General features: G+C 30.6%; 1 protein-coding gene across 1 annotated transcript; it reads left to right on the plus strand.

Moving 5' to 3' along the window:
- The first annotated feature begins 8,859 nt into the window (after positions 1-8,859).
- LOC125826272 (probable inactive receptor kinase At4g23740) lies at positions 8,860-13,694 on the plus strand. The gene is made up of 2 exons (XM_049505593.1): positions 8,860-11,024; positions 12,913-13,694. The coding sequence occupies exons 1-2, from the start codon at positions 9,761-9,763 to the stop codon at positions 13,575-13,577; spliced, it is 1,929 nt and encodes a 642-aa protein (XP_049361550.1). The 5' UTR covers positions 8,860-9,760; the 3' UTR covers positions 13,578-13,694.
- Positions 13,695-14,072: the final 378 nt, after the last annotated feature.

Here is a 14,072-nt window from a genome sequence, read left to right on the forward strand (position 1 = left end):
TATAGCTTTGGCATTGTCCCCATGTCTCTTTTTTGTTGGTTAGCTAAACAGTTATGTATAAATCATCATTTAAAAATAAATAATGATTTGGTTCAATCAGTGACCTATGTTATTTGCACATTTTAATCTTCTCTTTAAAAACAAATTGGAGACCTATTTTTTTTCTTCTTGAAATTCAAAGTTATTTCTTCTCTTTAATAGTTAAATATTTTTTAATCACATGGTCTTAAATATGTCATGTGGAAGTTAAATTTAAAAATTGATAAAAAAGAAAGAAACATTTTTTAATGTTCTGAAAACGAACTAAAAGAAGACACAATATAATTTATTTATTTATTAAAAATTACTTATAATAATTCTATTATTACTAAAAAAATGGGGTCTTCAAATTTGGTGGCTTAAAATGGATGTCTCATTTATATAAGACATTGAGTCACCTCTAGCTTTGTATTACTCTATGGAATGCTTTACACTTGATTGAATGATTTACAAATGAGAGGCCCCCTCTATTTATACTACTTTCTAGAGGCCTATGTGTAAATAATATTTACTTTGCATATTACACTAGATTTCTCTCCAATTCTAGAGAATTACAAAGCCTTCCTTGAAAATATCTAATCATTCATCTAGAATTCTCTACAAGTTTCCTAAGATATTTTGTAAATCATTCTAGAGTCTTTTAAGGAAAGATCTAGAGAATTCTAAAGTCTTCACCTAACCTCTCCATAACTCTAGATTCATCCTCCTTATTTTATGTCAAATTTGAAGGGAAAAGTGGCGAGTCATGACACCTGGCTCTAGAGTCTTGTGTGATAAGAAGGTACCAACTATACTTATGTTCTACAAATTGGTGTTTAGACTGAATTTCTTGTATGGGATGAAGTGTTGGTCAATAAAAAATTTACATGTTCAGAAGATGCAAGATACGAAAATGAGAATATTAAGATGGATGTGCAGTCATACTAGGAGCCATACAGTTTCCCTATTCACATGGATACTACGAATTTTACGAAAATGAGGATGTTAAGATGGATGTGCAGTCATACTAAGAGCCATACAGTTTTCCTATTTACATGGATGTTATGAATGTTACGAAAATGATGGTGTTAAGATCAATGTTCAATCATACTAGGAGCCATACAGTTTCCCTATTCACATGGATGTTACGAAAGAGTTGAAGGATCGCTTGATATCACATGGTTGCCATACAGTTTCCCTATTCACATGTTACGAATGTTACGAAAATGAGGATGTTAAGATGGATGTGCAATCATACTAGGAGCCATACAATTTCCCTATTCGCATGGATGTTACGAAAGAGTTGAAGGATATATCACATGGTTCATGCATAACACAACCTTAATATGATTCTTTGTACAAGAATTTGTTTATAATTACATAAATGAAGATTTATAGAAATTCATATTAGAATTCAATTAAAATATGGAAATTCACACTATTAGAATTTGATCTAAAAAAATTATATCTATTATATTAGAGCCAGGTTTCGATCCAGGGACCTGCCCACCACGCTTTCGCTGCGCCACTCTGATATTTTGTTATTAAATTTGCTCAAAATAAATATATAACAAAGCTTGCAGAAACTCCTATTAGTAATTTCTAGTCTCTATAGCAAGATCTTGTGTATTACATTTGTGTAGATTGAAGAGACCTTTATACAAATAATGATTAGGGTCGAATTTACTATTTACTTTTCTTAATCTGTATACATAAATGACACATTAATTATACATATCCAATAATTATTTTTAATTTAAGCCATTGGATTGATGATTATTTAGGTTAATTCTTTGATACCAAAACTTTAAATTTGGGTGTATGTTTTTTCATAAAAAATTTACTATAGTTACTGTAAAAGGAATGTTCTATTGTTGTGACTTTGATTCACGTCATATTTGATTTTATTTAGACTATAGTCCATTGGTGCTAAAAGAGTATAAGAAGCTATTATCTCGGAGAATCATCATACACATTCATTGGTTAATGCAAATAAGTATCAAATCAAAATCTCAATACAAGAGCGGATTTAGATAGGGTCGAGGGATTTGATTATCGAAGTTTCTTTGATGAAAAATTACATTATTTTATACACGATTAAAATCATGTATATAGAGTCGATGACCCTCTGTAAGCTTTTTCTTGTATTTACTTCTTCGAATTTTGAGCTCTTTTAGTGGAGGTCTAGATAGGAAGGAGTGCAAGTCGCGTATTAGAGTAGACGGCTAGTAAGGATGAATGAGTGTCTTGTTGTGTGTAGGTTTAGACTTGTTAGGGCTTGTAGTTGTACTAATCGTATCTTTATAGTTGTTGCTATATGATGTGTATTGTGTTTCAATTAACACACTATTTTGTTGTTATTATTGTTTCTTTCTTGTAGACTTTACACTACTTCTCTTATAATCGACTATGTTTTCTTCTCCTTTTACTTGGATTTGACGCGCTTGAGCTAAGGGTCTTCTGAAAACAACATTTCTACCTCTATGAGATAGTTGTAAGATCGGCGTTCAACCTACCTTCCTCATATCCCACTTAGTGGTATTCCACTAAATATGTTATTGTTATTATTAGTGGAAATTCTAGCTCCGTCAATGTCTGTATACATGATTGAAGTGATTATCTTATCTTGACGTGATATATACCGAATCAAATCAAACTGATAGAAAAAAAACGTTGGACCAATCTTACATCAAGAAGCTAGAGGCCAGGGAATTTTTGACATTCATAATACAAATCACCAAAAAACAAGAAATAGTTAAATCTAAAACTTAAATAGCAAAACAATACACATGGATTCTATTATTCTAATGTATATCCCATATACAAAAAGCAAAAGGAATAATTGAAATTGTTCCCTTTCAAATATATGCATCCGTATATTTAAGGACAAATCAATCTGAATCGTGTTAAGATGGTTATATTTCTTTTATCTTTAATCAAATATTTTGAATTAGAATTTTTAAAACTAAAACGTATTCTTTATTGAGAACGCTACGTTTAAAGTTTAATTCTTACAATATATGATTTAAAATTAAGCAAGATATCGAACATCCATAAAAATCCATAAAAATAGGACAAATGAATGTTGATGGCTAAGTGAAAAAGAAAGAAATTACAAGTGCATTGTCTCTGTTTTCATTGGATACTCCCAAAAGGGCAGTTGACTATCTTTATTATCTTAATAATTATCCAAGTTGATTTTTCTCTCTTTTTAAAATTTTTTAATTTTAATTTAATTAATTTATGATATGATGCAAGTCCCTTTTAATAATTCCACATTGACAAAACATTTTCTACCCACCAACATGAAAAACCATAGTCAATGATTTAAACCATTAGCTAGGCTATACAAGATTCTCTAATTTAGTTCCTTAATATCAATAAATTATAATTTATAATTTTAGTCCTTGAATTTTGATTAAACATATTTAATCGATACATGCAGATAGGGGTGTTAATGGTTTGGATAAAAATCGATCCAAACCGAAAAATCAAACCAAACCGATTAAATGAACCGATTTAATTTGGGTTTTGGTTTGGTTTGGTTTTAGATTGTTAAGAACCGATAGTATTTGGTTTGGTTATGGTTTTGTTCGAAAAAAATCGAAGAAATAACCGAACCGAACCAACAAGTTATATACATAAATTTTATTATTATACATACATAATATATTATATTCATAAACAATTTTAAAGATTTTATATATGTTTCATCAAAATTTATTTATAATTTACTTATGAAAGAAAAAATGTCCAAGGTGAAAACATGTATATGAGTGTCTATGAAAATTCTTTGTGGGACTGAAAATGTCATTGTCTCTTCCTTCTATGCCAAAATAGTGATTTTTGAAGTTTTATTCAGTAAATTCAATGATCGAAAGTTCTATAATGCCAGTCATTCTAACTATTTTTTTTGTTTGAATGGATTGCTGTCACTTTTTTCACTTTTTGAATGAATTGTTTCTTTTATTTTATGTATGGTTAATAACCGAATAACCAAACCAAAACCGAAAACAACCAAATCGATAAATATATATCATATTTGGTTTGGTTTGGTTTTGATAATTTTAAAACCGATTAAGTTGGTTTGGTTTTGGTTTTGACCAATAACCGACCCAAACCAAACCGTGAACACCCCTACGATGCACAGATGCACTTTTATTCTCTCAAATTGTAAATTCTAAAAAATATTAATGAATTATTAAGTACTGAATTATTCAATTTGTCAAAGTATTATATTAAATTTGTACTATTACTTTAAATCTCAATTAAAATAATTTCCTTTACTAGTATCGGTTGTTAATAATTCACAGCTGTGGAGTTATTATTTTGAAAATAAATTCAAAAAATAACTCAGAGGATATATAATATTTTAATTAATGAGATTTATATTCTGATAAATTGTGGATGTTCATTTGTCATTCACGTGGAATTATATGGTCCATCACTTGCAATTATCTAGCTTGGCATGTATTTTTTCGAGGGAAATAATGAATATATATCCAGAGTAGAGCTAAAAGTCTGAATTGGAGTTCAGTTAAATTTGATAATTATTATTTAAATAATATATTTGTGTTAATTTTTTATTTAATTATATAAATGTTAAATTTAGAGTCAAGTTGTTGACACTTGATGTAGTCACTTTAAAGTTCAAAACACACAAAATTAAAATTTCAACTATGTTTTTGAATATATGTATTCCATTAGCCTTAAATATGTAGGAAAAATAATTAATCATCTAACGTCTTTTTGTCAAAATCCAATGGTTTAGTCGGGACAAACCTAAAGGAGCGAAATAGAATTTATTCGAATATTTCTACATTAAAAAATTATATTATATATATAAAATCAAAAATTCAAACTATGAACGAATGTAGAAAAAAGTAAAAATGTTCATCCGAACTTCCTCGATAAAATATTACTCCTATTGGGTAATGATAGTTGGATGGATAAAAGATGTGTTTGGTTTGGAGAAGAGAGCCACAAGAGTTGTCATCATTTCCAAATTTGTCCTATTTTTATATCTCTGCAATATGTATATTGTAATTTGTATGTATGACAATGATACACCTAATAGTCCCCACTAATTTGTACTACTAATTAAATACTAACTTTACGACAAATATTGTTAATTGGAGTCGGACCCAATGTAGTACTAGGGGTCAATAAGAATGGGTTATTCATAGGGAAAATTTTCAAAATAGCAATATATTAGCTTTTAGTGGGACTCTTTAGCAACAGTTTCATTATTTATTAAAAATGTCATTATTTTAGTTTGTTAAGGGATTAGTTATGTATTTATTTTATTTTGATTAATTTGAAAGAATACAAATAATTAATAACATAACAGAGAAAATCATGGAACAAAAGAATTCAAAAAAGGTAAAAAAGATTTTAAATACAAATCAGTTACGTTTTGAAAAGAGCATAAATAGCCATCTTTCCGTCGAGCATTTTTTTTCTTTCTTTTGAAGTACATAAAAAAAAATTAAAATAATTTAGTTTGTCTTCCGAATCATTCATCTGATAACTTTCAAAGCTTCTTCAAGTTGAATACGACGTATTTTTGAAACAAAATTTTTCAAAATTGACAACTATAAATTTGTCACATCCAGTGAACAATCGAAAAACAATCAGGTATTTTTTTTCCATTTTTTTATTTGTTTGAATGAGATATTCGTATATGTCGAGTACAAGAGTGTTATTTTATTTTCCTGATTGAATCAGTGAAATCTTTGTATGCATTGGGATTTATAGCTTTTTTCGGATATTTTGTATCCAAATTATGATGTATAACGAATGAAATTGTTCTTTTTAGTTTAGTAGCTACTTTTTCTGTTTGAATGCATACAATAATTTGTATCCCATTAAATTAATGTAACTAATCGATCATGAACTATATGTTGAATACAACAATATATGAGTTCAAAAGTGATATGAAAATACAAAGTGAGATTGAATATAAAGTTGTGAATACAAAAGAAATTAAATACTCTCTTCATTTGAAATACAAAGTGACTTTGAAAGGTAAATACAAACTAATGAATCATGAACTATATGTTGAATACAACAATATATGAATACAAAAGTGAGATGAAAATACAAAGTTATAAATACAAAGTGAGATTGAATATAAAGTTGTGAATACAAAAGAAATTAAATACTCTCTTCATTTGAAATACAAAGTGACTTTGAAAGGTAAAGTAGACACATAAAATACAAAACTTGTTGGTATATAATTAGGTTGAATACAAAACAAAAGAGAAATACAAACTTGTTCACATATAAATTGAGATTGAACTACAGAATGAATATCCAATAAAATACAAAATTGTTAGCATACAGTTAGGATGAATACAAATTAAGAAGGAAATACAACATGTTGGTATACTAATTGAGATTGAAATACAATGTAAAAACAAAAAATGTAAAACTTGTTGATATATAGATAGAATGAATACACAAATAAACTGTTGATTAAGACATTGTAGACAGACAAATGCTTTCCCCAAATCTAAAACCCTAAAAGCAAATATAAATGTATTAAAAATCAAACAAAATAAACATATGAATGAATTTGTAGATTCTAATAAATCTGAAATATTAAAACGAAATTAAAAAAAATCAAAAAAAAATTGTTTAATCTACTAAAAATCTAAAATACATAAATTTTACATGAATATGTAAACAAACTTGCATAAAAATCGAAAAAATTAACGAAAAATTCATAATATGTACAATGCGAAATATAAATCATAAACGGTGATATTGAAAGCAAATCAAAAGAAATCTAAATAACTAATTGAAATACATAAATATTAGATGAATATGTAAACAAACTTGCATAAAAATTAAAAAAATTGATTGAAAATCCGTAATATGTACAATGCGAAATATAAACCATAAACGGTGATATTGAAAACAAATAAAAAGAAATCTAAATAACTAATCGAAATGGATAATGGAAATTACCTTGCCAACCGAGAAATCTGCTTGAATTAATAAAGAGATTTCGTTTAACAATAAAGAAAATTTCTTGATGAACAACAATTTAGCACCTTGAAGAAAGATAAACTTGAAACGTGAAAGGTTGGAAAGAAACGTGAAAGTTGGGGAAGAAACGCAAATGGTGATGAAAAAAGGTTAATGGTATTGGTTTAATTTTTTTTTTCACTTTAAACGGTTATTGGTATATAATTTGGTCCAATATAGGACTCTTTCCATAAATAAAATTAATTTAAAATACTAAAATCTGAATACATATTATTTTATAAAAATATTGTCATTCTGCCATTTTAAATAAATATTTTAAAGTGCTGTTATTTTGACTAATTATGTTAGGTATTATGACTTAATTGCTAATTTTCCCTTATTTATTCATATGGTAAGTATTTAGAGTTATTAAAAAAGAAAAACATTACTTATGATCTAGAAAGTGATGAAAATAAAAAAGCGTTAAAAAAGTGTGACTGTTTAAATTTATAACACGTATAATACGTTTGAGTTCGATAAATTTCACGAATTTCTCATTTGGATTATATTGCTACCGAGTTTAGAAGTGTGTATCATGTGAATATGTATTAATGCCACTATTTTTCTCCTTTTTCGAAGTTTGATTTGTTTATAGTGACATGCAATCCTTGTTTGTCGAAACATATTCAAATGGGAAGTTTATAGATTCTGACTAATCCTCCCTTACCATCGAACCCATAATTCGTTTATGTTGTTAAGTTTACAACTTTTTTTTATATACATATATATAATCTGATTCAAAACTATTGAATTTTACTTAATTCACATTATACATCGTACATTCGCACGTTAACCAATATTTCGCATAACAAATAGAAAGTTTGATTAGTAATTACCATTAAGTTGATTGTAAAAGGAAAAACTAAAAAAGTAAAAGCAATCACCATTAAGTCAAATTATTTTTTATTTGGTTATGATTTTTAAAAAAGCATCCCTTAAGAAAAGTTGATACTATTAAGTAATAACAAATTACTATACATTCTTCTTATTGTTATTTTGTTGGTCATAGTTACTATATATATATTGATTTTTATTTTATTTTTTTAAATTGTGGGGTAAATGCCAATAAGATCATTTTCATTTGTTCATCTCGTGACTTTTTAACTCTATTTTATGTACAGATAGGTCTACTCACTATTTCTTTTGTACATATGTTTAATGTTACTATAATACTTAAATGACAAATTTTGTACTAGACAGTTGGACTTAATAATTATAATTAAACGTAATTAACTTGCTAAATATGCATATCAAATGTGTACCTGATTTTTTGGTTAACAAGATACTTATGATAATATTGACAAGATATTCATGATAGCACTGAAAAATGTATATTTTTTTCTCCTGAAAAAAAGAAGCATCATAAATTGGTGTATAATAAATATCATTATTCCATATTTCAACCTTTGAGATAACTTCTTTTTAATTAGTTGTTTCATATTCTTTATACTATTGTATTTTTTTATAACTGCTTTGATTTGTCATATTTAAGTTGAGAACATTATTCTACTTCTACGAAATAGAAGTAAGATTAGTGTAGATTCAGTTCTCTCCGCTATTCATTCATGGAACTAGATTAGATATATAGTTATTATTGTAAAATAAAAGAATCAAAAATATTTTCTAATAAAAATGACTTCATTTTCTTATTTCAAATATATAAAAGAATTTACCGCACAATCTAACTCTCCTCAATCACACCCAAAATGTTTTTTTTATCAAGACAAGATTATTGTACTACTAGCTGGATGTCCATTCACATGCCTTCTTAATTTTATGTAAATGCAGATCAATTTTTTTCTCTTCCCCACCAATTAAATCTCATTTCTTCATGAACAAGAAGAAGAACACAAGTGAAAAAATCAAGAAAATGTGAGAATTTTTCTAAAAAAATATTCTAAGTGTCTTGGTTTTGGCATTCAAATGGAAAGCTAAAGCGCAAAGAACAAAAAGAAAAGCTTCTTCTACTACAGATTCTGACTAGCAGCTACTTTCATTTTAAAATTACACCCTTTTGACCCTAACTTCCCCTATTTCAAACCTTGTGAGTGACCTCCAGTTTTTTTAATCACATTTTTCAGAACCCCACATTGCTTTTTGCAGACACCATTCTTGGGAATTTGACTCTTTTTTCTCACACCTATATACATATATATATATACACATGCATCTTCATATTGTTGTTGTCAGAGTGCATTTCTCTTTTTTTTTTTTTTTTTTTTCACTTTAAGCTTGTGTTAAGCTGCTGCTACTTCCTTTTATGAGGTTTTGAATTAAAGTTGTGAGCTTTAGATTCTTGTGGGTTGAGGGTGTTGTTGGAGAGTTTTTGAAATAGTTGAAAAAGTTTTGAACTTTAGAATCTTGATGCTTGCTTACTTCATCTTATAAAAGCTGAGTTCTTGAGGTTTTTTTTTTTGAATTAAAGTTTTGAGCTTTAGATTTCCTTTTGTAGAATGTTTGAAATAGTTGAAAAGTTTTGAACTTTAGATTCTTGATGCTCTTTTCTTCTTCTTATGTGTCTACAAAAGCTAAGTTCTTGAGGGTTTTTTTTGAATTAAAGTTTTGTGCTTTAGAGTTCCTTTTGTGGATTGAGGATGTTTGCAGAGTTTTTGAAAAGTTTTGAACTTGATTCTTGATGCTCTTTTTGTTCTTCGTATGTGACTACAAAAGCTAAGTTTTTGAGGGGTTGGGGGCATTCAGAGTCTTTGAAATGGTTAAAGTTTTGAGCTTTAGGGAGTGGTGGGGGATTGTTTCTTTGGGTTTCTTGGTGGGATTGTTTCTGTTGTCACAAGGCACTGTTGCTCTTCTTGAAAATGATAAGCAAGCATTGTTGGATTTTGTTAATCAGTTGCCTCATTTGCACCCTTTGAACTGGGATGCAAATTCTTCAGTTTGCAAGAACTGGATTGGAGTGGGGTGTAATGAAGATGGTTCTAGAGTGATATCACTGAGGTTACCTGGGGTTGGGTTCAATGGTCCAATTCCTAATAATACACTGAGTCGTTTGACTGCATTGCAGATCTTGAGCCTTAGATCTAATGGTATCAATGGAACTTTCCCTATGGACTTTGATAACCTCAAAAACTTGTCTTATCTTTACCTTCATTACAACAATTTCTCGGGTCCTCTGCCTTTTGATTTCTCTGTTTGGCAAAATCTCACCAGTTTGAACTTGTCAAACAACAGATTCAATGGCACCATTCCTAGCTCGATATCGGGTTCAAGTCATCTTACTGCCCTTAATCTTGCTAACAACTCACTTTCTGGTACCATTCCTGATTTGCATTTGCCCAACTTACAGCTACTGAATTTGTCAAACAATAACCTTATAGGTACTGTACCTAAATCACTTCAAAAATTCCCAAAGAATGTGTTCATTGGTAATGATATGTCTTTACTTGACTATCCTGTTTCGAATTCTTCTATTGTTTCCCTGCCTCAGCAACCAAATCCAAAATTCAAGAATGATAGTAAATTGAGTGAGAGGGCTTTGCTTGGGATTATAGTAGCTAGTAGTGTAATTGGGATTCTTGGATTTGGTTTCTTGATGGTTGTTTGTTGTTTTAGAAGAAAGAAAGAAGATGGTTCGTTTCCCGGCAAGATGGAGAAGGGAGATATGTCTCCTGATAAGGCGATTTCAAGGAGTCAAGATGCTAATAATAGATTGGTTTTCTTTGAGGGTTGTAACTATGCATTTGATTTAGAAGATTTGCTTAGAGCTTCCGCGGAGGTATTGGGGAAGGGCACGTTTGGTATGGCGTATAAAGCAATATTAGAAGATGCTACCACAGTGGTAGTGAAGAGGTTGAAAGATGTAGGTGCTGGGAAGAAGGAGTTTGAGCAGCAAATGGAGGTTGTGGGAAGTATAAAACATGAAAATGTAGTCGAGCTTCGAGCATATTACTATTCAAAAGATGAAAAGCTTACTGTCTCTGACTATTTCAGTGAGGGTAGTGTTGCTGCAATGCTTCATGGTATGATCACTTTATGCACTCTCTAAATTTCATAGTTTTGAACTTCTCAACTTTGTCACACTTTGTTAGCATTTTCATACTGCTCCGTTATTTGCTTTGAATAGGTAGATTAGTTAGTATTTTTGAGTATGATTGTTAAAACCAGTTATTTGTTATCCCAAACTCTGCCGACTCTAACTAGGTTGCTACGACTGTTCAAAAAATGCCGTGGGGTGCATGTCGGATCCTCCAAAAATAGTGCACTTCTAGAGTATCCGACAATGTATGACAACATTCTTGGAGAGTCCGAGCTACATAGTCCCTAAGTGAGTTCTTACAATCAGACATGTTAGTTTAGTGAATTGAAAAACATAAAGCAATTAAAAACAACATAGAATCTTCCAAACTGAAGGCCAACTAATATAATTTGTTGTGTTATGGGTAGGGCCAAGATGGGAATCCACATATATTATATGCTCAATATATTCTCTTTCCAGCTTAATAGTTAGTTGTACCCACAGGATGATAATATATATATCCGTATCAAAAAAAAAATGTGGATGATCCTAACATGTGGTTTACGCATCTCTGTGGGGCAGTGACTCCTTTCTGTTAACAAAATAAGCAAAATCCTATCTCTATTTTAAAATCCATACAAGTCATTGTCACTTCTCCTTTGTCACTAGAGTCTTTCAGCTATTACACTATTTGACTGAATTATTTCATAGCATGTGGAAAATCATTTCTGCTTTTGTTATCTGTTGGTCTTTTGTGTTTCAGTTACCGCATTATTTCGTGTCTTTGTTGTTACTGTTCTTTTTCTTGATGTCCTGTACTGCTTTCCCTATTAATTGACATATTTTCTCCACTGCAGTTCTTTCTTTTTTCATAACTACTTTGATTTGTTGCAATTGAACCGAGAGTCTTTTGGAAACAGCCTCTACCTTCCTCAGATCCCACTTGTGGGAGTAAGCCGGTTATGTTGTTGTGGATAATCATTTCTGATTTTTATCTACTTTCTATAGCAAGTCAAAATAGTTCATGATTTTGTCGAGGTCCCAGCGTCCTTTTTCCCAATTCTTTGTCCACCAGGCAAATGCACATGATGTCAAAGTGCATGAATGGCAAAGCTTTTCTGATAATTTATTTGGAGTTGGTTGGCATCTTTCATTACAATTTTCACTGGTGGGACCTGATTTAATTAACTAGGAGTTTAGGTTAAGGAATCCTAAGCTAATGTCAACCTTAATATGCTTAGAATCTATTGAGAACATTACAACAAAATTCTTTTTGGTTATTTGCTTATTTACTCCCCTAATTTTGCTGTTAGAGCTAAGAGTTCTGTTTGTTCTTCTCGAACAAAATGAAGTGAAATGGAAACTTGTAGAAAGTGTTATTTCCTTATTGTATCTCAGTTATGCTAACCTAATAGTTCATCCGCTAGTAACTTTTGTGAACAAAAGGAAAAGAAAAGAAGATCATTTGTGTAATGAGTAGCTTCCCACTTAGATGATAAGTCCTGCAAGGGATATTCTAAACTTTTAAGCACTTCGCGATTTGCTTATTCTAAGTTAAAGGATCGACCAGGAGCAACAAGGATACTGATTACTCTAATATTTGGCATGTTATAGAATGATAATTAAAATATGAACAAATGAGAGACAAAGGATTGAACACGTGATCCTTTGCTTTTGTTAAAATTGGGATGGTTACCTGTGGTATCAGAGGTCGTTTGGTAGGCAGGATAAGGTGAGATATTCCAGGATTGACTGTGCTACCAGTTATTCTCCTTTTCGATTCTCTACCTTTTGTTAGGCAGTTCATACCATTTTGATCTCTGTGTTACCTGTTATCAAATATTGCTTTTGCTATTCGATTGTGTTGACACCTATTAAAATGCAACTTATAGGTAAACGGGGAGAAAACAGGATCCCTTTAGACTGGGAAACTCGACTTCGGATAGCAACTGGAGCAGCGAGAGGTATTGCTAGGATACATGCTGAGAATGGTGGCAAGCTAGTCCACGGAAACGTCAAATCCTCAAATATCTTTCTGAACTCTAAACAATACGGTTGTGTATCTGATGTTGGTCTGTCAACAATAATGAGCTCATTAGCTCATCCAGTTGCACGTGCTGCTGGTTTTCGCGCTCCAGAAGTAACAGACACACGTAAAGCCACTCAACCTTCTGATGTGTACAGCTTTGGTGTGTTGTTATTAGAGCTCTTGACAGGCAAGTCCCCCATCCATACAACAAACGGAGATGAGGTCATACACTTAGTCCGATGGGTTCATTCAGTTGTCCGAGAGGAGTGGACTGCTGAAGTATTCGACTTGGAACTATTGAGGTACCCGAACATAGAGGAAGAGATGGTGGAAATGTTACAGATAGCAATGTCTTGTGTGGTAAGGATGTCAGATCAAAGACCAAAAATGTTTGAGGTTGTTAAAATGATCGAGAACGTTCGTCCCACGAGCTTAGAGAATGAGCATTCATCTGAAGGAAAAGCAGAAACTTCAACACCAAGAGCAGAAGCTACACCTGTGCCTGATACACAATCTGATTCTCAATGAGTTGGCCATTTTTATCATAGTTTACCATCTTAATTCATGTTGAAAATGCTTTACTTCACTCTCTCAGTGAAATATTGAATACTTTGTAACTTAATCCAATAGGCACTTTATTTTAAGGTATTCTTGAAGTAGTACTTTGATTATAAATCTAAGTTCTCTTTCTCACTCTCAAAGTACCATCTCTTCCATGTTCTTGATGCAATGATCACAAGAACATGGCTGATGTGGGACGAATTCAAGATTTAGAGTCAGTAAGTTCGGAGTAGGTGTGCATTATTTTGTATGCATGTGTATCTTCTTCTTTTTTTCGATTATGGTAGTACTTGTTGTTTTCTTTCCTTTCAACTATTGAGTTATTTGTAATGCTACTTGTTCTCTTCTTAATTGTAGTAAACATGATTTTTTTTTCTTCGCTATTGTTATTTGTTTTACAAATTTTTGATATGCTTACTTGAGTTTATCATAAATATTTTTGAAGATAGATTTTCAAACTTT

Source organism: Solanum verrucosum, unplaced genomic scaffold (genome assembly GCF_900185275.1).
Source record: "Solanum verrucosum unplaced genomic scaffold, falcon-dt-bn FXZP01000060.1, whole genome shotgun sequence".
NCBI classification, from domain to species: domain Eukaryota; kingdom Viridiplantae; phylum Streptophyta; class Magnoliopsida; order Solanales; family Solanaceae; genus Solanum; species Solanum verrucosum.

Coding starts and splice junctions, on each gene's coding strand:
- LOC125826272 (XM_049505593.1), top strand. CDS start 9,761: ATGGTTAAAGTTTTGAGCTTTAGGGAGTGGTGGGGGATTGTTTCTTTG. Junction 11,025..12,912: donor TGTTGCTGCAATGCTTCATG/GTATGATCACTT, acceptor TGCAACTTATAG/GTAAACGGGGAGAAAACAGG.